The 25,518-nt window shown below is 51.3% G+C and overlaps 1 protein-coding gene across 1 annotated transcript; it reads right to left on the bottom strand.

Moving 5' to 3' along the window:
- Positions 1-502: 502 nt before the first annotated feature.
- On the bottom strand, positions 503-25,036 carry LOC102071184 (transcription factor Atoh8). The gene is made up of 3 exons (XM_074540503.1): positions 24,325-25,036; positions 10,062-10,253; positions 503-2,112 (listed from the first exon to the last, which is right to left on the bottom strand). Exons 1-3 carry the CDS (start codon positions 24,760-24,762, stop codon positions 2,107-2,109), a joined length of 636 nt encoding a protein of 211 aa, XP_074396604.1. The 5' UTR covers positions 24,763-25,036; the 3' UTR covers positions 503-2,106.
- Between the last annotated feature and the right edge of the window lie 482 nt (positions 25,037-25,518).

The following is a 25,518-nucleotide window of genomic DNA, read 5'->3' as shown; positions in this document are numbered from 1 at the left end:
ATTGCAGAACTCATAACTAGAATATGATGGCATTTCTCAAATTAAAAATGCTCAGGGAATGCTTCACTCTGCTCAAAGAATGAAATGCCCACAGGGTTTCCTGTGTGTACCAGGACAACCTGGGGCTGTCTCCATTCCTCTTGCTCAAAACCCAGATGGGAGAATTGCAGCATGTTCATGGCAAAACCTACTGCTCTCCCTTTAGGTCATCTTGTGAGGTTGTTTTGTTTTGTTCTTTCATTTTTTACCCCTACTGCCTTCCATTTCCCTTTTTCTCACTGTTTTCTCTGGCTGGGCCACACACACAAGGTCCAGTTGCTTGCTGGTTCTTGAAAGCAAAAGCACTTTAAACCCAGTCCTTTGACATGAGTGCAAACAGCCCTGGAGCATTTCCCACAGTCAGTGAGCTCAGCCCCTCTCCCCATTACAAGCTAAAAATCTGGCTTTAATGTATATAATAAAAGACATCGTTAAAAACTGTGCTTTAATAAAGAAATACAAATGACAATCTAAAAATGTATTTTATTGGGCTGCTAATAATGACCAGCGGTGAGAGTGGAGGGGGAGCCATATAATGAGCTCCTGGGAGGGGGTTTGGACACAGCTGTCCCACGTGCCCCAGAAATGTGGCAGAGGACATCTCGAGCTCGCTGGGAGCCAGGGGAGCTGGCACTGAGCAGCCTGGCATCCCAGACAGGTTTGGCACAGCAGCTCCCCAGCTCGGGGCTCACCAGCCCATTGCTCAGCTTGGGGAAGGAGCAGGCAGGCACTGAGGAGCTCAAGTTTTGCATGTTCACGTCAGTAAAACAGAGACTGTTCCCTCCCTTGCCCAGTGCCTCCTGCCTGCCCCAGTGCCTGGCGGGGCTGGGCCAGACCCCACTGGAGTAAGTCAGACACAGGGGAGGGAACCTGATTCACACTGAGGGCCAGCATGTGAATCTGGCCTCAAAATAACAACATTTCCCCCTGGGATTAACAAAACATGTTAATCTTCTTGGTTTGGAAACTCATATTTTTTACTTGAACACAGAGCTCCGTCCCTCCATCATTAACAGATGTCCTGCATACGAACTGCATTACCTATAAAGTCTGCTTACTCCAAGCAAATGTTTCTCCATCTCTTCTCTCTTTTTTTTTACTTCAATTTGAAGTGAAAGGTACAGTACAGGATTCAAATGCTTTTGCATTACACGGGTTTCTGACCACTTGAAAAACCCCATGGAAAAAACGACTTCACAAACCTGAAACACTGGCTGAATCATTTTGCTGCACTTCTTTCTGCCTGGCTGAACTTTCTTGTGATTTCTATTTTTTTTTCTCTCTCTCTTTGCTTTACATGGCACTTTGCTTTTGCTTGTTTAATTTTATTTCTTTATTAAAAAAAAATAAATTCATAGCTCCTGTTTCAGCTCTCACTTCGTGTCAGTACTTTCACCCTGTGGATGTGTTGCACAGGCAGGAACATCAGGAAATTGCCCAAAAGGCAGAACTACAGAGTAGCTCAAAGGAAGAAGCAAACCTGAACACCACAGAATGGTTTTGTGTTGTCCCAGCTCTTGCCCACACCAAAAGCTGGCTCCAGAGAAGTGCAGGCTGCAGAAATAAGAGGTAACTCGCAGAAGGGTACAGAAATTGGGCTTTGTCACCCACAGCTGGCTGGCCTGCTTGCCACGATCTGAATGGCTCCTCTGACTTTTCTTTGGCTCAAAGGTTTAACATTAAGGCAACAATAAGACACAGTGTAGAAGCTCCATCAAATCTTTGGCACAACAGCAACAACAACAACAACAAAAAATTACTGTACACATGAGCTGAGAGGGTAACATTTCCCAGTTAAGCAAAGGGAAAAGTGCTAAATAAATTGCACGTACGAAAAGGTGGCTGGCTTAACAACAATAAGAAGCATCCCTGTCCTTTTGTTTTTCCTTTCCTTTTCCTTTTTTCCTTTCTGTTCCAGAGATTAAGAAAGTTCCTTGGCCAATCGTCATCTCCAATAGGGGTTTCTGCAAAAAAGCTGCTTTCAGTCTTCATCTGGATCGTGCAACCTTTGCCAAGACCAGACGTAGCTCTAGCTGGAAGCTCTTGTGAATCCTCCCTTGCTGGTTGTTACTCCTGGAAGGAGAGAGAAGCACCATGAGATCAGTGAGCACGCGGTGTCCTTGGGGACCACTGGATCTGCAATGCTCCAGAGCTGGGCTCACACTGGAACCACCCGTGGGTGCCACAGCAGAGGCCAGAGCCTGCACAGAGGACAGGGAGTGGCAGACAGCAAGAGGAAGGCTTGGGGAAGGAAAACAACACAGTAATTTGGTGTTGGGTCCAACTCCTGCCGAAAAAAATAAATAATTAGAAGTGATGGCAAATATCTGCTATTTTCAGTTCAGGAGCTGATCTCAGAAAGCAGAGGAGTGGCAGCTAGAGGGTTTAAGCAGGAGACAGGCTTTCCTGCACATTTTAGTTGTTGTATTGAGTTTTCTGCAGGCATAGCTGCTCGGTCTGTGGGACTGCGACTTGTCCCATGTGCCTGTCACAGCTGCGGCAATTGGGAAATTACACTGGGCTACAGAATATTATGGCCAGGTCCATAGGAAAATGGTCAACTCCAAACCATGGCAGCTTGAGACAAGGAAATCTCATCTAAACCCCCTTCGGCATTAAAATAAGCCCCACAAATATCCCACAAACAATGGTTAACATAGTTCAAAACAGAAGAAAATCCTCAGGGCATGAGGATTTCATGAGATCACATCCCCATTGTCCAAACTGCCTTCATCACGTGGGCCCTAAATCCTCTTTTAAATAACTTAGGAATTAGAAACTTGGAAATGAGATCACATTTAGCTAGTGCTACCAGCATTTCTTGCTTTTTGCCAGTGGATTTAAGAACCTTTCAGGGTGTAGTACAGCTTCTGAAAGTCCTTTGGACATAGTCACCAATTCTCTGAACAGGTCAGCCACATTTCTGTCAGTCCTAACAGGGTCAAACTCCTTAAAGCCTGGCCTGAAAAACTTTCTTCCCCAGTCTGTTTTGTTTCTGTACTGCCTGTCCTTTCCCATCACTGGACATTGTAACATCAGGGTATAAAATACTGGCAACCTGCTGGTATTTATTTGATTTATGGCTATCATTAGGGCAGCTGCTGTGAGATCAACTATTACAGCTGGTCATCCATGACAGGCTAAGGGACAGGGGAACCTAAAATCCACCTTTTCACCCCCTCCTGTCAAGTGCAGACCCAGGGAAGCTCAGGACTGCCCCAGCACCATCAAGGTTTCTCTGGATAAGAATATTTCACTAAAAGCACCCAGGTCATCCTCCATGCAATAAATGCTGGTGTCTGCTGGACCCCAGATTCCTGGAGTTGTCTCTGGACAATCCTACCTAGAGCTGCTCAGAGAAAATGTAGGAACTTGCTCTGATTCAAGGCTTTATTTGGGATTTTGAATTAATGAGGTTCAGGTGGGAGAATAACAAACAGCCTTCTGCATTGCCAATGTTTCTGTTGGGACCCTTCAACAATATGTAATGTGTATTAATAACCTGTAATAGAAAAGTTGGTTCTTTAATTTATCCCACATTTACCTATGGAAAGAAAATGTGAAAGAAGGGAAGCAATGACTGCTGTCATCAATATTAAAAGACAGCAGAGAGATCAAAAGCATTTGTGGGTTTGGGGAAGCAGGATGGCTTTAGGAGGAGGAGTCTCAGGGCCAGGTCTCTGCTCTGAAGTCTCTGCAGCTGGGGAAGATCAACCATGGGGGGACAGGAGGGAATATGCACAAACCAGGCCAGGGCATTTGTGCTGTGCCTTCCAGACACAGGAAATGGGAAGGGGAATGGAGAGATCCCCCTGCAGCACGATGGAGATGCTCAGCACACCTCACTGGCACCACTGGATGGGTCCCCAGGCATTGCCCAGCGCTTGGCCATGGGTTATGTGTGGTGGGAAGAGGCTTTTATTTCCCCCTCCACCCTTTTTCACTCAGCCAGGAGCTCTGAAGACAGATTTATGAGCCTGGGTCTGCTTTAAACTAATAACATCAGAACTCCCATGGCTCTTGAATTTGACAACTGGCCCAATGACCTTGGTGAGTTTGCAGCATCCTGGAGCATTTCAATCTCCATAAATCAAAGCACTTCTGGAATTGAGTCAGCCTTTGTTCCAGGGCTTCTCCTGTCTCTTCTACTCACATCTTCCTTCTGCTGCAGTTACCCAATATCTGTGGGGGGATCTTACCCTATTCTTGGCAACATCCTTGCTACAGAGGGGATGGATCCTATGCTGGATCCTGCTCCCACCAAGGGAGCAAATCCCCGGTCCCATCCCTGTGCTGTGACTGCTGACATGACTGTTCCAACACCCTTCAAAGCAAAGGGGCTTTTGGGGTGCTGTGATGGAACAGGGGAGTCCCACATCACATCCTTTTGAAAGGAAAAGCTTTGGGCCCTGCTCTTTGGGGTACTGAGTCCCATATCACATATTTTGTAAGGAAAAGCTTTGGGCCCTGCTCTTTGGGGTACTGAGTCCCTCATCACATCCTTCTGTAAGGAAAAGCTTTGGGCCCTGTTCTTGGGGTACTGAGTCCCATATCACAGCCTTCTGTAAGGAAAAGCTTCGGGCCCTGCTCTTTGGGGTCCTGATGCTCAGTGCCCCAGTGGGCTGATGCAGGTGTGCAGTGCCCTTGGGGTACCCTGTCCAGAGTTGGGTGATCTTGCTCATGACCTCCTCACAAGCCTTAGCACCCGTGCCCCACCTGCAATCCTTGTTTTGGGCTGCAGGACATACAAGGCACAAGGAATAAACAAATTAACCTCACTACCCTCTCGCTGCCCTGTTTATCAGGTCCCTGGGTGGGTAACCCTTCATCTAGCACGCAGCAGGGATAACCCATGGCCGGGCAGACCCAGGCCCCCTCCATGCCCCCGGGGATGCTGTCCCGGGGCAGACGGACAGAGGGACAGGCGGCTCAGGGCAGGCTGGGCTCTCCTGTGGTGCAGCTCCTCCCTGGAGCTGGCGGCCGTGGGGATCAGACTGGCTGGCTGCCCGCGCTCGCCGGCAAGTCCGAGCAGGGAAATGAAGCTATTTTTAAAGAGGAACCTCTGCTAAGGCAAACTGCAGGGGAAAGGGAGGTCGAATCTCATTATGAGACCCCCTCCCTCCTCCCCACACAGGATGGGAAGCCAGGAGGAAGAAATGCCATGCGGATCATCAAGGTTTTACTGTGCTGGCTCTGAATGGTTCTGATAATCAATATCAGATGATCAATAACAGCGAGACCCTGCAGCCAGGATCAGCTGCACAAACCAGGGGGTGGGAGCTGTGGCTTTATCTCGGGGCTTTGTCAAAATAAATCACGAGTCATGATACAGTGTTATCAAAAAAATATGCTCCAAGCAAATGGTTTCAGTGCTGTACAAATCAAGTCTGCCACTACCATTTCTCTTTTATAATATAAACCCTTAACTTGTTCACTCCTGCAGGTAAATACGCCTGCAGAACGCCCTCCTTCTAATTTGTTCAGCAGGAATAAGTGTTACCTACAGCAGGAGCTCTGCTTTTAGCAAAGTAGCAATGAGGGGGCATCAAGGCACGGCACAACACCACAATAACTATTTTATATAATGCAATAATGACATACATAATGTCAGCCCTTTTAGTGCAGCAGGCTGCAACAAACAGAGAAGCTTTTTGTTCCATATATGTTTCTATATCGTTTAATTATCTGGGAAAAGACATATACACAGCTTATTTTTAATTTTTAATTCCTTGCGTCTGTGCTCATCCACACACACAGGCACAAAAACAAGAAACTAAATTCCAGCCGAAAACTTTTATTGAGCTCCAACAGCTCGCCTGTTATTCATAACCCAGTTTCCTCTCTCACAAAGAGACCTTTCGCATGGTTTTGGTTTTTTTTTTTTTAATGTGTGTGTGTGTGTTTCTTTTTTTTTTTTTTCCTTTTTTTTTTTTCCTCCCCTTCTGCCTCGCTAACAGCTGCTCGCAGTGTTGTATCCTGAGTGATGATGAGGTTCTGAAAGTGTTTTTTTGGAACAGATGGCCAGGAGAGAGCTGGGGAATGTGCCAGCAGCGAGCTGGGGAATGCGCCAAGTCCTGCAGTGACTGAGTACTCCGGGTTCCAGCTCGCGTGCCTTTCCCCTGCCCTCTGCCCCAAGTGGCGCCAGCAGGACTTCCCAGCTCGCGCTCCGAACATCTGGAGTCTGAGACTGCCAGAAGAGCCGCCACGGGGGGAGGATGGAGCAGAGAGAGAGAGAGAGAGAGAGAAAATATCCCTCACCCATCGCTCCCTGCTCCGGCTGGGCTCCCATGGCCGCGGCGACGCTGCGGCCTAGCACGGCGCTGATCCCGAGGGGAAGGGAAAGGAGCCTTGCCACGGGTGTTTGGGGTGCTGGTCCGTGCTTGGATCCTGCTCCGTGTGCACTGAGTGACTGTGGTTGTGAATAAAGTTCTGCCCCAAGCTTTGGGGTCAGATCCTGTGGGGCTGGGGGCTCTGATGCACAGCTCTGCACCCTACAAATAACAGGCAGAGCCCCCAGCCGTGCACCCTACACCCTTATCCTGAGCCTGAGCTGCTTTCCTGCAGGACACCAGAATTCAGCCCTGGAAAAAAAAGATTCTGGGAGCAGCAAGCTGGACCCCAAACACTAAAGAATCCCTGTGAGGCTTTCAGATACCCCCTGGCCACACTGAGGATCCTGTGCCATGCAGAAATGGGGTACCCTGGGGGGTAAGGAAAACTTGGCCTTCCCTTTCTCTTGCTGCTGCTGCCTTTCCTTTCTCTGTGCTGCTGGAGAACGCTCCTGGCCGGAGCTGAAGGCAATTCCCCCCTTTTTCCAGGACATCAGCGTGGCCCCTGCAGGACTTGGGGCTCTGCTGAGGGTGTTGCAACCCAGATCTCCAGCGTGGTGCAACTCTTGGGTGCACGGTTAAGGACGAGGCTTAGTCCAGATCATTTATAACCAAGCAAGAGGCAGCTTTAAAGAATGAAAACTATCATCAGAATTCGCCACCACCACCCCCCCACAGTCAGCTTTTTTTCTTCTTTTTTAAGAAAAGGCATCTGAAGCCTCCTTTGTTGCTTATAAATGAGATCTCCCATCACCAAACACCCTCAACTGCAAGAACTAAAATCACCTTATAACTGTAGTCAGGACAGAAAAGGGGATTTTCTTTTTTCTAGTCAACTTTGAAAAACTAAAGCCAACTTTTCTAATTAACAAAAATGGGAATAGAAAGGGCGGGGGGTAAAACCACTCAGTAAATTTCCGATTGCAACAGCAAAATATGAACAACAACCTAGCGTTAGGGACACGGGATAATTTGCCCCCAAAAACAAAGCAAAAGGCAATGCACACTCCAGCAAATGCAACATCTGGAGTCTCTGCCTGCCAAAACAAACTCCAACCAGCTACTTTTTTGTGTGAAAAGATCACGGTGCCACAGCACATTGCAACCAGAGAGCTGAGAGAGAGGCAGACACACAATAAAATGGAGATGACAGGAGATAAGGGTGCTGTGGACCTAAGGTGCAGCTCAAGGAGGTCTGTGCTCAGGATCGCTGGGATTTTTTTAAGAGAGAATATAAAAGGAAACTCAAAACAAAACAGTAACAAAATAACAACCGCCCCAAAGCCGATAATTCAGAGGAACTGCTCAGTGAGCAGTGGTTTCAGAGACCTGATTAAAACCACACAGAGCTCACAGAAACGTGCCGATCTCAACATGAATGGGGGAGCGGCGATTTTGGGCCAAGCCATTGTACCCTCATCCATTTGCCCGTGTGAGACCCCCCAGGAGAGACATCCCTCCTCCCCACCTGACACCCAGAGCCTGGACCAGCTGCACAGCCATCCCACATCTGTAACTGCCCTCTGACAACAGCCTTTTCCTCCCCTGAGCTCACCATCTGCTGGGCTCAAGGAGAAAGGGAGATGTGCAAGATGAGCCCTCCCAACCCAGGCTTTGCATCCCCCACTCCCATCTTCTGGGATTTACCAGAGTTACTCAGTGGTACCTGCTGGTTTTGGCTTCATCAGCAGCTGGATGAGCTCTTGCCATCCCCTGAGCAAATACTGCTGGAAATTAAACTGTACTTGTCATCATTAAGGAAATCTGTGTGCTCTGGGGCTGCCCTAAACTGGCAGCAGAACTATAATTTCCCGCAAGAAAAGCAAGGCAGAGCAGGGGCTAAGACCCTGCCTCGGGTACCAAGCCTGGCTTTCTTTTCTGAGAGGGCTTTTGGAGAAGGTTCAGGTTGGGTGTCCTTCAAGAATGTGGAGAAAAGGCAGATTTTCTCCTGGTGATGCTGTTTCTGTGGGTTGGTGGTGCCTGAGAGTGCCCTGGTAGAATTCCATTGTTCAGGCACTCTTGGTTGGCTTGGGGCTTTTCTCCATGCATCCACTCTGAAGGGAACCACCGTAAATGGAAGGCTTTTAAATCTTCACTGAATTTTTAAATTAAGGATGGGCCCAGCTCTAACTCTCAGATGTAAACACCCTGGGATTTGGAGCCATTTAAAATCTGGCTCCTTGTTTCCTGTCTTTAAACCTGCATTGGGTTACATATGCCAGGACAAGGGGTCTCAGCCCACTGGGCACCCAAAGCCTGAAGAACAGCCCAGAAATGGGCTGCAGCCCCATGAAGGATGCCCATTCTCTTCCTTCCCTCCATTGTGACTTTGGGAGGGCACCCAAGACCTAACTAGCAATCTACTAAAGCCTCACAAAGGATGCTCATCCTCTTCTTGACATGGAGAGTGGTCCCTGGACCCAACCAGCAACAAGCTGAAGCCCCAAAAATGATGCTTTTCTCCTCCTCCATCTTAACTTGCAGAGGAAGCCCAAGAACCAACTCTCAGCTTGCCCCAGGGTTGGCAGCACCACTTCAGTGTCCCTGGGACACCACTGCCTGTGGCACTGCAGAGCCCAGGGTGAACCCCCAGCCTATGGGGCTGTGGGGCTGTGCCCTGGAGCTGCCCCACACCTCCCAGTCCCAGCAGAGCTGCCAGCTGTGGGCACGTGGTGCTGTGCCTCTCTCTGCCTGGCACTGCTGCTCCGTGGGCATAAATACAGCCCCTGACAGCCAGAGGAAGCAACAGGGAGTGTGCTATTGTGTTTATTTATAAACTGAGCTGCTGCAGGATGATTTGTTGGGCTGAAGAGGAGGAAAAGTGAGGAAACCTGCCCGAATCAGAGGCAGATCTTAACAACACCGGGGAAGGAGCCTGCTCCCCAGCTTAGCTGCCCATTCATCCATTAAAATCCTGCTGATTTATTATCCTGCCTGACAAGCAAGCTCAGGGAGCAGGGGGAAGTTCAATTCAAGTTTACAAAACTCTTTTTGTCATAAAAGCCTGAACAAAGACATCAATCACTCCTTTAATTCAGCCATGTCACTCTCTGAGAGGAAAACTGGCAGAACGCTCTGCTTCTTCCTCCCGCCGCTTGACGATGATTTCACCTAATTGGTTCAGTGTTAAGTAACCTAAAGGAATGCAAGGCATAATTAGATTTAACGTTGTTTCCTCAAGATACCCACATGTCCTTCAGGTCATACATCTTACTAATGTGTTTATACATATAATGTCTCCATCAGCTACCTTTTTTTTTGTTGTCGGGTGATTTTTCTCGGAGATAAGTGTGAGATTAAACAAAACAGAAAACACAGGAGGGTGACAGCGTTTCACAGGCTCCCAAAGGCGACTCAAGGTTGGTTTGGTTTAACAAGTAACAGTCCCAAGATGACTCTTAATGGGATCAGCTCGTGCTGAAACACACGATGGGCAACTAACGAGGGGAAGAGCGGGGAGGAGAGAAAAGCTTTTGATTAGGGAGGAATGTGGTTATTACAAGATCAGATGGATGGAGGAGAAAAACACAGAGAAAGAGAAAGGCAAGGGATAAAAAATATCAGGCAAATTTCACAAGGTTCAGAAAAGAAGGAAACCACTTTGGATTTTTGTTTTTGGTTTTTTTTTTCCCCTCCCTTTTGTAACTTTTACCATTTTTTAGGGGGTGAGTTGGGGGAGAGGCTGTAACATACCTTCCTTTTTTTAGATCTTCCTTCTGCTTGTAAGGTCCTAGTGCACTGCTCCACGCATTCAGAGAAGCTCATGTTACTGTGGTCAGCGCTGTAATCCAGGTCTGCTAGTCTGGCCAGGGAAAGGATATAGTTACAGGCTATTCTCAAGATGGCCAGTTTGGACAACTTTTGACCATAAGAATAGCAGGGAACCTAGAAAGGGCAACAGGGAAAAAGAAATAATTAAAAATTAGGCCAGATAAACAAAACATCTCGCTTGAAGCATGACAAAACAACTCTCAGTTATTTTCTTAGCAGTTTTAACACAAATAGAAACTCTAGTGATAAAATACCACATGGTCCCAACAGGTTTTTAAGAAGAACTCCCCTGCTGATCTCCATGGGGATGAAAGCAGCACGAAGCCTCTTGATTTCAGCACGGCAGTTCTGCTTAAAATGTGATGGCAGGATACAGCCCAGGGCATCTGCCTGCTGCTCAGGTCACCTCTTGGAGGCCCTGTTTCTCAGAAACCTGCATCCCCATGCCTCCCAGTAACTTGTCCTGAGTAAGTTACTCCCTACAATCAGCTCCCATGTCATCACAGGTCTTGCAGAATAAGGCAATAAGAAGATATGAGCAGTTATATCACAACCTGGTATTTCTGTGCTCAAAAATCAACAGTTGTGACTTTCACCCATGCAAAAACACAGTGTTGTTGAGTAGCAGGACCTTGAGCAGGCAGTAATTTCTACCTGTTCTAATTTCCAACACTCCATCGTGGTACTTCACCCCACAAAAGAGACCAAAACAGAGCCTGTTTCAGGGAGCTGGGTGCATCTTCTGCAATTTATTTCTTCACCCTTAAAGATTTCTACTGTGAGGTGAAACATTTGAACAATTCAAAATAAACTGAATGGGGCTCAATAACTGAGCAGTATGTGGTTCTTGCTGCAGAAGGGTTGGTTGCTTTTCAATAATGATCTATAAAAACACCACCTCTGCACTTGATTTTAGGCATAAAACTTTAATATGTCCAGCTTAAAGAGAAGTCTTCTGAATTCAACAGGCTTGGGCACCCCATTTTCTAGTTTGCAAAATTGCTGAAGGTCACTCAGCCTTTAATGAGCAAGAGTCTCTTGCCTACAGGAAACTGAAGCTGTGCATTCATCTGAAACCCATCCGAGCCCCTCAGGTTGTCTGAGCACCTGTCAAAGCCTTCACATCATCAATCATTGGCACACCTCAGTGTTTCTCCACCACCTGCCTCTGCACCAGCCTCCGTTCTCCACAGCCCTCTAGGGTGTCACACTCAGCTTAGGGCTGGGGATTTTTGTCTCCTCTTGCCATGCTCGTGCCTCAGCTTCTCTCTCCTCCACAAGGACACAAAGATGGGATCACCCCCAGAATGCTTTCCCTGACTTTACAGAAGGTAAAATGGGTTCAGCTCCTCCTCAAACCCCACAGCAGCCACACACAGATGCCAAAGGAGGAGATAGCTCAGGCATACACAGGATTTCCCCAAGTGTTGTCAGGCTTCAGCTACCATCACCTCCATCACTACAGCGAGATGTGCCATTCCCGAATTTAACAATCCACAATAGATCTTTTCTGCCCATGAACTTGGTCTGGTAGGCTGAACCAACCCTGTTGATTTTGAGCAGCCACAACATCTTTTTGCAAAGTGCTCTCTCCAGTCTATATAAATTTTTTCTCTTTTTGCTTGTTTTGAACTTGGCTCCTACTGTCTTCCCTTGAGGTACTACAGTTCTGTATTAGAAGAGAGGACAACAGATCTTTATTCACCTCCTGTGTGACATATGTTTTTTAGTTCACCATCATCTTTTCAGCCTCTTTTCCAAAAGAAAAAGATTAATCCTGCTCAGCAGACAGTTCTGTGGAAGCCATCCCATATCTTTGATGACCCTTGCTGCTCTTTCCTGAACCTTTCCTAGTCCCTTTGGAGATGAGATGATCAGAACAACACAAAGTGTTCATGCTGTGGGTGCATGTATCTAACAGATGCTTATGTTCTCTGTTTTGTTTAATGTTCCTTTCCTCCTAACTCCTGATTTGATTTGTGACTGCTGCCAGCCACTGACCTGAGACTTTCCTTGAACCATCTAGAGAAACCCCAAGGTCTCCCTTCTCTGAAATAATGGTCAGTTCAGGGTCTATCACTTCACACATGGACTCTGGTATGGGTTTTTCCATATGCATCACTCCACTTTATCTGCGTGGTATTCATTTCTTCTGCCATATGATTACCTCATCACTCAGAGTCATGAACCTCAGCACAGCTCACACAGACACAGTTTCAGGCTCTGGAACCTGACATTCCCTGTTTAGAGCAGGGCTGAGCTCAGAGTCAGATCCTGGTTTGTCATGATGTCCCTCCCTGCAGGAACTGGCCCAGTTTCCCCACCCACCATCCCCTGCCTCTACACTGACCACTGACCCATACTCCCAGTCAAGCTCTTTGGTTTCTTCTTCCCCAGGAAACACTCTGCCATGGTGCTTATGGAAATCCAAACTGGCTGCCTGGCTCACCCTTTCCCAAGAGCACGAGGATTTTAGGGCTGTTGACCCTATGGGCCATGTCTTGCACAACACACAGAATCCTTTAGGCTGGAAAACACCCCTAAGGACATGGGCTCCAACCATTTACCCAGCCAAACTGTGTCCCCAAGCACCACACCTACACATTTTCTGGACACCTCCAGGGATGGTGACTCTGCCACCTCCCTGGGCAGCCTGTTCCAATGACTGACCACATTTTTAGTGAAGGTATTTTTCTCATATCCAATCTAAACCTCCCCAGACACAACTTGAGGACACTTCCTCTTGTCCTGTCACTTGTTATCTATGAGAAGAGACCAAATCCCACCTGGCTGCCCTCTCCTGTCATGAGTTGTGCAGAGCCAGAGGGTCCCCCCAAGCCTCCTTTTCTCAGGCTGAGGCCCCAGCTCCCTCAGCTGCTCCTCATCAGACCCTTCCCCAGCTCTGTGCCCTTCTCTGAACACGCTGCAGCACCTGAATGTCCTTGTAAAGAGGGACCCAAAACTGAACACAGGATTGCAGCTGTGATGTGGCTGAGGTGCCTCTCCAGAAACCAGCCATAAAACTTCAAATGGCCTTTTTTTAATACACACCACTTTCTACTGATACCCCTGAAAATACAAGGAATACAGAATAACTTGGGTTGGGAGGGACCTTTAAAGGTCCCTTAGTCCATATTCCCTCTGCAATGAGCAGGGACATCGCAGAGATTCTGTTTCAGAGCCCCTTTTTGTCTGACAAAACCTCTCTCTAAATCCCTGCCTTCACTTTTGTTGCTCCCAGCAATGCCCCTGCCCTCAGTACCTGGTCCCCAGATGCAATGAGCTGAGTTATTGTGAAAGCAAGAGCTGCAGGCAGCAGCAGAAACACCCAGGGCTCTTTGGACGCCAACACAGGGAAAGCAGAGACCCCAGATCAAACAGCACCAGGGAAGAACAAAGCAAGATGGAAACTAAAATGGAAGGATTCAGTGAAATGTGGGAGTAATTTCAGAATTAGAGCAAGAGGGAAGTTAAATTGAGTGGAAGGAAAATAGACCATGAAATCCTTGAGGCTGATGCACAGACGCTGTGCAGTTACAACACGAGCAGGCAGGCCAATGTCTCCTTTCCTCATCTGTTTTGCTCTTTCTTTTGTGTTTTGGGATTTTTCTTTTTCTTAAGGAAACAAAAAGAAACAAAACAAAACCCAAACTATTTTGTAGGACGTGTTTGCTACAAAAGGCAAGGAAGATTTCAGTGCTAGCACAGCTGACAAAACCCTCATCTGGGATTACACAGCACTTTTCCCACACTGCTGCAACAATGTCCAAACTGCCTGTATGCCCATGGGAAGAGTTTCACCTTGAGGTGTTCAGATACTCCTGTGATGGGTGCAGGGCTCCAACATTAAGAGATAAGAGGTTTTTTTGCCATGGTAACAGTGTTAGAAAAACTATTTCATAGGAACCCTCCCTGTCTTGGCTCAGCTCCTGCCATTTTAATGTTTCCTTTTGAATTAAACATGGGAAATTAAGAGAGGAACGAGCCACTTAGTTCAAAACCAGAGCCAAAACTTCTCCAAGTGTGTCTGTGTGTAACTTTGGTATGACCTCTTCTTTAACACAAAGTCTACAGGAAAGAGGGGGCAGATTTGTACAAACTGCAGTAAGGGGTGTCAGCGACACACCTGGATGCCAAGAAATCTTCAAAATCCAACTTAAAGCAGAGAGAGTGTTTTAGAGGTGGGAAAAACACCTGAGGCTGGTGTGGCCCTGCAGGTGTAACCCTGCCAGCTCCCACAGAGCCTCCACACAGAACTCTGGCAGGCAGGAACGTGAGCAGGTATCTGTCATGCTCCTGGCAAGGACCAAAGCCTTCCCTTCTGTCACCTCCTTGCTCCCCATGCCTGAACTGAACAGAATTCAGTGCTTTAATGGTGCAGCTGTGAGCTGAGCAAGTCCATCCAGAGCCAGGGAGAACCAGGCTCGAGTTCCTGGGCAGTTAATGAAAATATTTCCCTTATCTGACCTCACTGGTCTCTGGGGAGCAGCAGCACAGCTCACCATCTTGCCTGCAAAATCTGCAACGATTAAAAGGAATTAGGAAGGAACTGCAACTGAAATTTCACACCAGCCCTGAGGAATGCAGCTGTCTGCGAGAAAGGCAAGGACACCAGCACCATCCTCAGCTTTGGGACATGAGCACAGAGTGAGCTGGAACCAGAGGAACCAGAGCTCCAGCCAGAGGATGTTTGTTAGTTGTGTCTGCAAAGGGCTCTGCGGAGTCTCATGGGTCTTATCAGTGATCCCCAGGCTGGCAGGAGTTGAAGCAAGGCAAGATGAATGCTCCTGGGACATATTCCTGCGCAGAAGAGCCCTTCTTTGGCAGGAAAACAGAAAGGGATGTGACCTAACAGGTCTGGTCTATCCTTGACGTCTCAGACTCAGAGGCAGCGCCCTTGGAAAACCAGAGATGCTCCCTTTGAAGTCCGTGGGAAGGCTGCTGTGCTCCTGACCTGCAGCCAGCCCTCCTGAACGGGGCAGGGACCCACTGCAGCTCCCCAGAGCATCACTGTCACCCACCAAAGCCAGGGGCTGAGGGCTGGTTCTGACATGGCACAGGGGAGGAGGCTGCAGGAGGAGCTTGGGGAAAGCAGGAGATGGTGAAAGGGCAGAAGTGTCACCCATCTCTAGGGTGACACAGTATGTTCGGGCAGGAACGTGAGCAGGTATCTGTCATGCTCCTGGCAATGACCAAACCCTTTCCTTCTGTCACCTCCTTGCTCCTCATGCCTGAACTGAACAGAATTCAGTGCTTTAATGGGGCAGCTGTGAGCGGAGCAGGTCCATCCAGAGCCAGGGGAAACCAGGCTGGAGATGAAGGTACAGAGTGTGTTCACTGTGATGGGTCTGCAGGGAACAACCAGGAGCATCCTGTGCACTTTGGGAGCATTAAGCCAGTTCACATCATTGAGCTTCTGTGTAGCTCTGTCTTTATAAAATAGATGCCATTTCCATAAACACCCTCTGGACCTGTACAGATAACATCTGTGAAACCAAGCCTGCTTTTACACTGCATGAAAATGCTGGGGTAAAGAAGGATGTTGAGTGCTGGGGGTCCAGATGCCTCTGTGACTGTGCTCCAAATGTGATTTAGCAGCACAGACGTGCTCAGATCCCCTCCACAGAAGGTCACACAGGGCAGAATTGGGCCCCCCAGGCCCAGCAGGGAAGATGGGACAGCTCTAAGGCAGTGGAGAGCTCTAAGGCCCTGCTCTAAGGCAGAGTTTGAGGCACAGCACAAGCCAAGCCCTCCTGAGCTAGTTCCTCCTCATGCCATAATAAGCTGCTGAATCTACCTGCCTGCTAATTCATCTGGTTTACTTTTTATACTGGGAGTTAAAACACATCAGGGCCCCTCTCCTTGCCCCCCTCCCCCAGGAAAACATTTGGCTGCCTCTCCCTGCATCCCAACACGCAGCCCAGCGGCGCTGCCTCATTGTTTGTGCTGAGCTTCCTGCCAAAAACATTTCCAGAGGTTCATATGAATGTCCAGTACTTCACAGTTCTGGCTGTTGCACATCCCTTTCCAGCCCAGGGTGAGTCAGACACTTCCCGGGGCTCAGGCACCTTGGGGAACAGTGGCAGGGTGGGGCAGAGGACTGACAGTGTCCCTGCCTTGTCAGCCCTGACAGGGGAAGCCCCTCTTGCATGATCTCAAATTATCTGTAGAGCTGCTGTGGATGTGGGGATGCTCCTCCCTGAAAGGATGCCTCATCCCAAGGCCAAGCTGGATGTGATTTTGAGTAACCTGGGCTAGAGGAAGGGTCCCTGCCCACAGCAGTAGGACTGGAACTGGAAGATCTTTAAGGTCCCTTCCAGCCCAAGCCCTTCTGTGATTCCATGAGTAAGATCCTTAACAAGTTGAAGGCTTTGCCCAGAAGATCATTGGCTCTATTCAAGATGTGTTACATTGCAGGGAAGGGTTTAGAGCCAGCCCTTTTCTCTTTCCACCCAGTTCTGGGGGTGAAGTGAACACACATGTGTCCCTTTGCTGCTTGCAGGACTCATTGATGACTTGGTTCAGGTTCACCAGCAAGGTGACTTGGCCTCCCCACCTTGCTCTCAGCAGCTGCAGAACCTGAGTCCTTCTAATATTCCAGGTGGGACAAAGATGACTTACACAGCTGTAGGATGGAAAAGACTGCAAGTACTCCTGAGACATCCTTTCACAGTCCTACCAGATCCCTTCAGAGCTGATTCTCAAATATTCCCTGCAGCACAGCAGCAACCAGGATCACCCATGGCTCCTCTGGTGCTCACTACCCTGACCTGGACCTTTGGGGCAGCACCCTTGGGTTTGAACGCAGCAAAGCCACATCTTGCTGTGTGGATAGATGGCATGGCTCCCATGGAACTGCTGCTGGAAAAGGGCCCCAAAGATCACAGAATAGTTTGAGTTGAAAAGGACCTTTAAAGGTCATCTAGTCCAGCCCCCTGCAGTGTCCAGGGACATCTTTAACTGGATCAGGTTGCTCAGAGACCTGTCTAGCCTGACCTTGAATGTTTATAGGGATGGGATATGTGTCACCTCTCTGGGCAACCTGTGCCAGTGTTTTACAAGCCTCATTGCAAAAACCTTCCTTATATCTAGTCTAAATCTACTCTATTTTAGTTTAAAACCATTATGCCTATGACAACAGGGTGTAGCAAACAGTTTGTCTTCCTTTAAGGGAAAGGGGTGAAGGGGCTGAAAAAATCTCCCAGAACCTTTTCTCCTCCAGGCTGAACAATCCCAATTTTCTCAGCCATTCACTTGATCACCTTGGTGGCTTCCTCTATGCTTGCTCCAAGAGATCCACATCTCTCCTGTCCTGAGGATTCCAGAGCCGGATGCAGCACTGCAGTGGGGCCTCACAGAGCAGAGCAGAGGGGAAGAGCCACCTCCCCTGACCACCCCTGGTGTCACAGTGTCTGATGTTCCACAGAGCTCTACGCCAGCAGCTACTCCATGCCATGGGGCTGAGAGGCTTTTGCTTTCTCTGCCCCCAAATGCAGTGGCAGCAAGGGGCAGCCCTGTACCAGCAATGCAATGCCAGCAGTTTGAAAGCAAGCCTCACCCCTGCCTCACCCCGGGGAGCAAAGTGCTCAGCCCAGGCCCAAAGCCAGCTGGAAAATGCCACCAAGAACAGCAGCAGCACCGCTCAGGCAGGAGCCCCAGTGCCGACCGAGGTGCCTTTGCCTCTTGGGTGGGTCCAGGCTGTCAAACATCCCAGCTCCTGCTTCCCTCCCAGCTCCTGGCTCCCCATTGCCCACATTACACAAACATGAGTTCACTCCTTGGAGCAGGAATTGGCTTCCTCCAAACAAAACCTAGGTGTGGTGCTGGGTGAGTTCACCAGGAGTCCCTTCCAAATGGCAGCCTGGTGAATGCTGCCCCAGGCCTGGCTCTGCTCCCTTTTGGACAGTTGTCCTGCACTTCCCACAGAGGTTTTGCACCCCCAAAGCCTCCTGCACGTCCTCAGGGCACACAGCACATCCCCCCCTCAGTATCATGCCTGAAAAATATCACATTGCTGGACTGCAGAAACGCTCTTACCTTACTGCTGGTTCTTTGAACCACTCCCCAAAATAGTAACTAGACAGACAATTACTGGGGTTATCAGAGGAGAAATCCCAGGGCTACTGGGCACAGAAAATCTCCTCAGAAAGGGGCTGCACTATAGTGGGGAAACACTCTTTTGGGTGGTAGTTTAGTAGTGGCCATCTGCATCTCTGAAGTCCAATGGATCCAAACCCTCTGGTAAATAGAAGAGCAAGCTCCACTGGAGATAACGGCATTAACTCAGCTTGGATTTGGTGACTCTTGGACACCACAGCGTTTTCCCCTCTCTTGCTGTCACTGCTGAGCCCCAGGAGCTGTCACCATGAGCCCGTGGCAGCTGCAGAGGAGCAGAACCTCCCACAGCACACTCATGGCTCTGTTTGCATCCCTGCCTGGCACAGGGGACAGGAGCAGGATGGGATACATCACCTGGGAACACACATGGCACTGACCAAAGGAGATGCAGGCTGGGAACAAAGAGCCTGGGGAGATCTCTGCAAGGCACTGAAAAGTGTCCCACCTCCCCACTGCAGCCCAGAAAGGAATTTGACAGTGGATTAAGGCAGGGAGCAGAGGCTGGAGTCAAAGCCTGATGGAGAAAAGCAGATTCTTTTCTCCAGTTTCAGTGGGAGACATAAGAAAACACAGAGGTTAACTCAGGGTGGCTGCAGCAGGCAGAGCAAACACCTCCTGACAGGAGCAGGATTTGTAGCAAAGGATAAAATCAGCTAGACAGCAGCCAAGGGAGCAAAAAAGCCTTGTTCTTGGTGACACACAGCCATTGTTTTCAGGATTTTTGTCCTTTTGTTTGGTTTCTCCCTTATTTTCTATCCTCCTGTGTTGCTCCAGGGCAGTATTTTGTCATCTTCTTTAGCTGTTAAACCACAGGGCTGCCCCACTCTGGGCTCCAAAGATCCATCAGTGTCACTTGGGACTGGCAGCAGCCACGGAGATGCTCTGGTTAACACTGGGCTGCTCAGTGACAACACACAGCACTGGCACTGCACACTGTGTCTGCAAGATGCTCCTGCTCTCCTGGAGCCCAGCTGCATCCCTCCAACAGCCAAACCTTCCGCCCAGCCTTCACTCCCAGAGCTCAATGGGTGGTTTGCCTACAGGAGCTGGGTTTTAAAGCGCCCTAGGGTTTCCTGCTGATGGATCACAGAGGGATGAATCACTGGGAATAGGGCTGGCAGATGTCAGCAGGTGCCCAAGGACAGCTCTCAGGCAGGACTCGTCAGTGACACTGGTCACATGCAGGGTCCCGCCTGCAGAGGTGACAAACCACAGCCACCCTTGGGATGGCACACAGAGAGGGGGAGCACGGAATGATACACCCACACAACAGCCTCAGCCTCTGCTGGCTAAGGCACTGCTCAAGCCACAGCTCCTCCATTTACTGCCTGGTTTGTCCCTTCAAACCCCTGCAGACAGTTTGTCCCCACAGCCACAAAATCTCCTCCTGCAGCCTTGAGGCTTCTGCTCCCGATGTCCCACCATGGGAAGGAGCGGGGACTTTTCTGCACTGATTTAACAGCAAGCCACAGCAGCCATGTGCACGCCCAAGGCACAGAGTGAAAGGGAAAACCCTGTGTGGGGGGAAAACCTCCATTCCAGCAGCTAAAAAGCCCTATAAAACCCTAAAGCATCTCCAGAACCCACACGAGTGCAGAGAGCGAGGCTGTCAGCTGCTGAGGCAAAGAATGTCCTGGCAACGTGGTGGTGAAAAGATTGAGGCAAACGCCGGAGCACTTCAGGGGAAGATGAATGTCTGTGGACACATTTGCTCCCGGCACAGACTCCAGCTCGCTGTGGCTCCATGCATCACTCTCTTCAGGAGGAGCAGGACAGCAGCGCTCCAGAGACAAACCAGATGTGCAAGCCCAGGCAGGCTCCACATCAGGAAGGCTGCTCTGGTTGTCTCCATCCATCCAGGGAGAGTTTGCTGCCACCTTAGGGCCTGTCAGCACAGCTGAGGAGCTCAGTCCCAGCTCCTGGGAGTGCCACATACTGGTTTGCTTGGCTGTCCATGCAGTCTCATGGTGAAGAGCACAATTCCCTTCTGGCCAAGACCTCCAGCAGAAAACCTGGTGGCTAAGGCCGTACTGCTATAAAAATTACAGTGGTTCAGTTTCACAGATGGGACTTGCTGGAGGATGAGTCTCTCGCTGTCAATAGGAATTTGCAGACAGAAAAAAGACAGAATTGCACTGCATGGAGAACAGTTGCTTTGAAGATAGGCAATGTTGTTGTCACATCTTGTCTCCTCCAGACAGTTGCACCACTCCATGAATTTGAACATGAAAAGGATGGGTAGGAATCTTCACATGGAGGACAAGGTGACCCCAGGTCCCTGCGAACTCAGTGCTGTCTCAGTGCTGCCTCAGAGATGTTTGGGTTTCTGACCACCCACCACGGCAGGGAGAGGAAGATGAAAGGGATGCAAGTGACAATCCCCCATGTCACAGCCAGGGCACGCAGCAGCCAGGGCAGGGCAAGAACTCACTGACCAGCACCTGCCAGGGCATTTGGGGGCAGGAGAGCAGTGCTGCAGACAGGAGCTGCCCAGTCACAGGGACAGGAGCAGCCCCACGAGGGACACCAGAAAGGCAGCAGCAGAGGGACAGCCAAGTACAGCAGAAGTATCTCACCACCTCCAAGTGCTTCAGAGCAGGTCAGTGTTTCCCAAGGAGAACTCCAGTTTGCCTCAGGAGCCTGCTGTCAGTGGAAAGATCACTTGGACAAGTGATACTTGGGGGACTAAGGGGGAGAAATCTCTTCCAGACTTAATAGCTGAAGACCACAAGCACCAAGACCAGGGGGAAGAAGCTGTTTCCCAGGAGCATCTGCTCCTCAGTCCCACTTCAGTGCTGTGGCTGTATGGCATGGGCAGCAGGGTGTACAGCAGCTCAACACAGAGAGGGAGAGAAATCCTCATTCCTGGTGGCTGTGACACCAAGGAGTGAGCACAATGGCAAGGACACATCTCTCCCAACAGCAGGCAGCTTCCCAGAGCTGGCAGCTGCCCGCCTGCCTCCCACCTCTGAGGGGCCCTGGCCTCCGAGGCAAGCTGGGGACAGCTCAGTCCTCAGGGACACGGCTGGGTTCTGGCTTGGCCTCGCCTTGTGCGAAACAACTGTGTTTGGCTCTTCCTCCACCAAGAACTGGGAGGAAAAAAAAGCACCCACACCCCTTCCTGCCATCTGGAGAGTCAGCCAGCACAAGCCAAAACATGTGTGCCATATGCAGGCAGCTGTGGAGCGCCGGGCCGCCGCCGTCAGCCCATCTGTGCGCTGTGCTTGCTGTGTGCCAGGCGCCTGCCCTCGGGTGGGCTGCTCAGACAGGGAGAGTGTCCTGCAGAGAGCCATGACTTCCCTTTCCTGCTCCTCCTCCTCCTCAGCAAGCACGGATGGGCTCCCTACAGTGTGGCCGTGGTGGGTCTGATCCTGCAGCAATGGGGTTTTATCTCACGTGTGCCAGTGAGGATGGGTATCTCCACTCATCCAGGTGCATCCAGCAGGGACAGGGATGACACCTGTGGGTGTTGGGTACCAGGGGCTGAGGAAGGCTCCTGCTTCCAGCAGCTGCACAGGCAGCACCTGACCCAGCCAAAGGAGCGTGGGGCCAGGGTGGGCTGTGTGCAGGCACGGCACAATCCCTGCTCCTCACCCTCCTGTCTGCGGGGACGGATCAGTTTCAGTGCCTCAGGAAAAGCCTCCCAGCTGCTTAAGAGCCTGATATGTGATGACAAGGAGGGGACGGAGGACTAACCAAGGAACAAGAGGGGAGGCCTGCAGCAGACAGCACGCAGGGATTGCGTCTCTCAAGGGGCTGAAGGCCCTGGCGTGTGGGAAGGCAGTGCTGCCCTGAGAAAGCCTCCCTACTGTGCGTACCTCCACCAGGGCATCTCCACAGCCCTGCTGGCCAAGGTGTGACAGAAAGGATCCTCCTGTCCCCCGATCTGAGCAGCCCCCCAGAATCCCCTCTGCGTCACGGATGAGGCGAGTGCCAAGGCAGCAGCGCCGTGCGTGTGTGCAATGAAGCTGGCTGTCACCTGATGGCACCGACGGCACCCGGCGCGCCGCTGGCAGCCCAACAAGAAATGAATGCAAATGTCATCCAATGATGGTCGGGACAGCCAGCCCACCCCTCAGCAAACTGCTAGGAAAACCTCGTGGCAAACATGTCCCAGAGAATGATGTCTTTCTCTCTGCAGAGCGAGCACAGCTTGGCCAGTTCGCTCCTGTGCTGACCCTAGAGAGCGGCTTTCACAGGAGGAGAGGACGGCAGCTTGTTCTCCAGGCTCTTTGGGCTCCCAGCTGAGTCCATGGCTGAAGTGATTTATAGAGACAGGGCCAAGGCCAGGAATCTGAGGCTTTTCAAGAGTTGCCCATTTCCCCAAAGAGTGCAGCTTTAATTTGTTGCCTGCCTGACTTGTGCTTGAGGCTCAGCCTAGAACAAGATTGCCAGTGATTTGGGAAATCAGTGCTACTTCCCCTTGCGGTTTTGGTGGTGTAGATGTCTGTCCACGGAGAATCAGACTGACACTTCCAGGCGTGTTACACACAGTCACCAAACAACTGAAATATGGAAACAGCTCACAGAAACAAAATACATCAAGTCTGGAGTTTGCACAGACAAGGGGCAGCCTCTCAGCACTGGGGGACAGCACCCAGCACACACTGGATTACTGGGATTATAACAGGAGCAGTGAGATCCCACCACTGCACACTGATCAGAAATGCTCTCGTTTAGTTGTTCACCAGCGATTCTCTCCTGACACACAGCCCTGGTCTCAGCCCCAGAAATCTGTTTGCCAAAGTAGATGACGGGAAAGGATTAACTCTTGGGGTGCAACTACCCAGGACACAGCAGCCATTGAGAAGGGCTCCAGGCAGCATGCTGAAGAGAGGAACAGGCAGATTTCCTCTAAGCAGGGCAGCAGACTGAGTCCTAAAGCGAGCACACTTGCAGAGTAGCTCAGATTAGTAATGTCCAGAAGGTGGTAGGGAAAAGCCTGTGTGTGTGAGCTTCTCTGCAAGCAGAGCACGCTGCTCCCACCAGGGAGGAACCATCCTGGAGGGACCATCCTGGGAGAGGTGATGCTTAGCACTTCTCACCACAGCCTCATCTGCAGCTTACCACCCTCTGAGCCCTGTGCATCTCCTCCTTCCTGCACACCTGGAACAGTCCCATCAACATTTAACAGAAAGGCAGAAAAGCCAGCACAGCTGGGCTTGCACAATGTGACAGCACATCTTTGTCTATCACTGCACTCTACACGGTGCCTACACGCAGATAAAGCTGAGTACCGGGGCCAGGACACTGATTTATCCTTGTGCAGAAGATACAAGAGCCTTGTGGCTTCTCTCCTCATCCTGGGCAGGTAATGGAAGGATTTTGACCAAAACCTTTCAAAGTGCCACCCTGACACTGTGAACATATCCTTTACAGCCAACCATGAGGATTTTCAAGTCCTCTCAGCAAGAAAGCTCAGCACAAGACACACTTCAAACACAGCCTACAGTAAAAGCCATGGGAAGCTAACTGGTGGAGTACCACAGCTCAGCTTGGCTATCCCTGGCACACAGGGCACATAGAACGCTTCAGAGGCTCCTGCAAGAACCCAAGGGCTCTGAGGGATCAACGTCAACAGGAGCACGGTGCTGCCCAAATTCCCGGTGATCCCTTTGGGGCAGCTCACCGCAGCTAGACAGCTGGCAACTACACGTGCTTTAGGTACAGGAGCATCACCCCAGCTCCCAGCCTGACCAAGTGCCTCTCTACACACTCTGTTCTCCCTCGGAGGGATTTATCGGGTTTGTTTTATTTTTCGCTCTCTACACCACTCTCCCTCCGGGAGAGAAAAAAAAAAAAAGTCCAAAACTTTCTAACTGCAAGCAAATTAAAAGCCCTTATTTATTTATCTTGAGCGTTAGCACAGTTCTAGGGTTGGTACTTCCAGGCATTTTAAACCGACTTCCCCTCCTGTCAGGCGGCCACTCGGCTCCTGCCCTTCACCTCCCCTGGCACCCCGCGGGTCCCGGCGGGCAGAGCGCGGGCCGGGCAGGCGGAGCGCGGCGCGGTGCCCCCGCGGGCACTGCGGGGCCGGGCGGAGCGGTGCCCGGGCGGCGGCAGGTACCTGCTTGCGCAGCGCCTCGAAGGCGGCGCTGATGGTGTGGACGCGGGTCCTCTCCCGGGCGTTGGCCAGCAGCCGCCGCGTCTGCTGCAGCGCTTTGATCTCGGGCGAGACGCCGGACGCCTCGCCCGGCCGCGGGCGCGGGGAAGCGGCGGGCGGCGGCGGCGGGGCGGCGGGGAAGGCGCTGCTGGCGGCGGCGGGGCCGAGCGCGGCGCTGCGCGGCTCCCAGGCGGGCGGCGCGGCGGCGGCGGCGGCGGCGGCGGCGGGGGGCGGCATTGCGGGGGGGGCGCGGAGCGCGGTCCGCCGCCCGCTCAGCACTTTGAGCTCCACGCGGAAACTTTTGCAGGCGCCGTGCTTGCGCCGCAGCCGCCGCAGCCCGCCGAGCTCGGCGGGGCACAGGCGCGGCCAGGGCTCGCCCTCGGCCAGCGGCGCGCTCCGCATGGCGCGGGGCGCTGCGCGGCGAAGCTCAGCCGCGGCCGCTCCGCCGCTGCTGCGCCGCTCCCGATGCTGCCGCTGCCGCTGCTGCTGCCGCTGCTGCCGCCGCCCCGCTGCCGCCCATCTGCGCCCGCCCGGCCGCGGCGGGCAGCGGAGCTCCGTCCGTCCGTGCGTTCCTCCGAGCTCCGCGCAGCTCCCGCACAGCCCGCCTGCCTCCCGCCGCCGGCAGCCGGCCGTCGCGCAGATGAGCGGCTTTAAAGAAACAGGAAGGCTGGCCTTTTTTTTTTTTTTTTTTTTCTTCCCAAAACAGCTGTGCTGCCAATCTCCTTTGTTCATCCCCCCCTACCCCCCCTTCCCTTCCCTCCCCTCCCACCCCACTCCCACTTTCTTCTTTAATCTCGCTCTTCCATGCGATGGAAGAGAAATCCTGCCCCCCGGAGACTCGCCGCGACCCACCGTGTGCGCCTCTCCCCCAGCCCCCTGCCTCGCTTCCCCAGGGAAATCTGGGATTTGCTTCGGTTTCCAACACGCTTCATGCCGCTTCTCCTCCCGTATCACTGGTTTTCCGCATCGAGACCCTCATCGGCGAGGCACGGGGTGCCTGACTTCACGTCGCCTTTCTGAATGTGCCCGGGAGCACCGCGGGCACCGCGGCGGGATGGGGAACTGGGGCAGCTCCGGCGTTTCTCGCACACGCATCCCCACATCCCTCCCGCCGCCCGCGGAATCCTCCGGTCGCTGCCCCGCCACCGACTCGGACCC

The sequence above is a fragment of the Zonotrichia albicollis genome, chromosome 5, assembly GCF_047830755.1.
Source record: "Zonotrichia albicollis isolate bZonAlb1 chromosome 5, bZonAlb1.hap1, whole genome shotgun sequence".
Taxonomy (NCBI): domain Eukaryota; kingdom Metazoa; phylum Chordata; class Aves; order Passeriformes; family Passerellidae; genus Zonotrichia; species Zonotrichia albicollis.
This window is presented reverse-complemented; position numbering and strand designations above follow the sequence as displayed.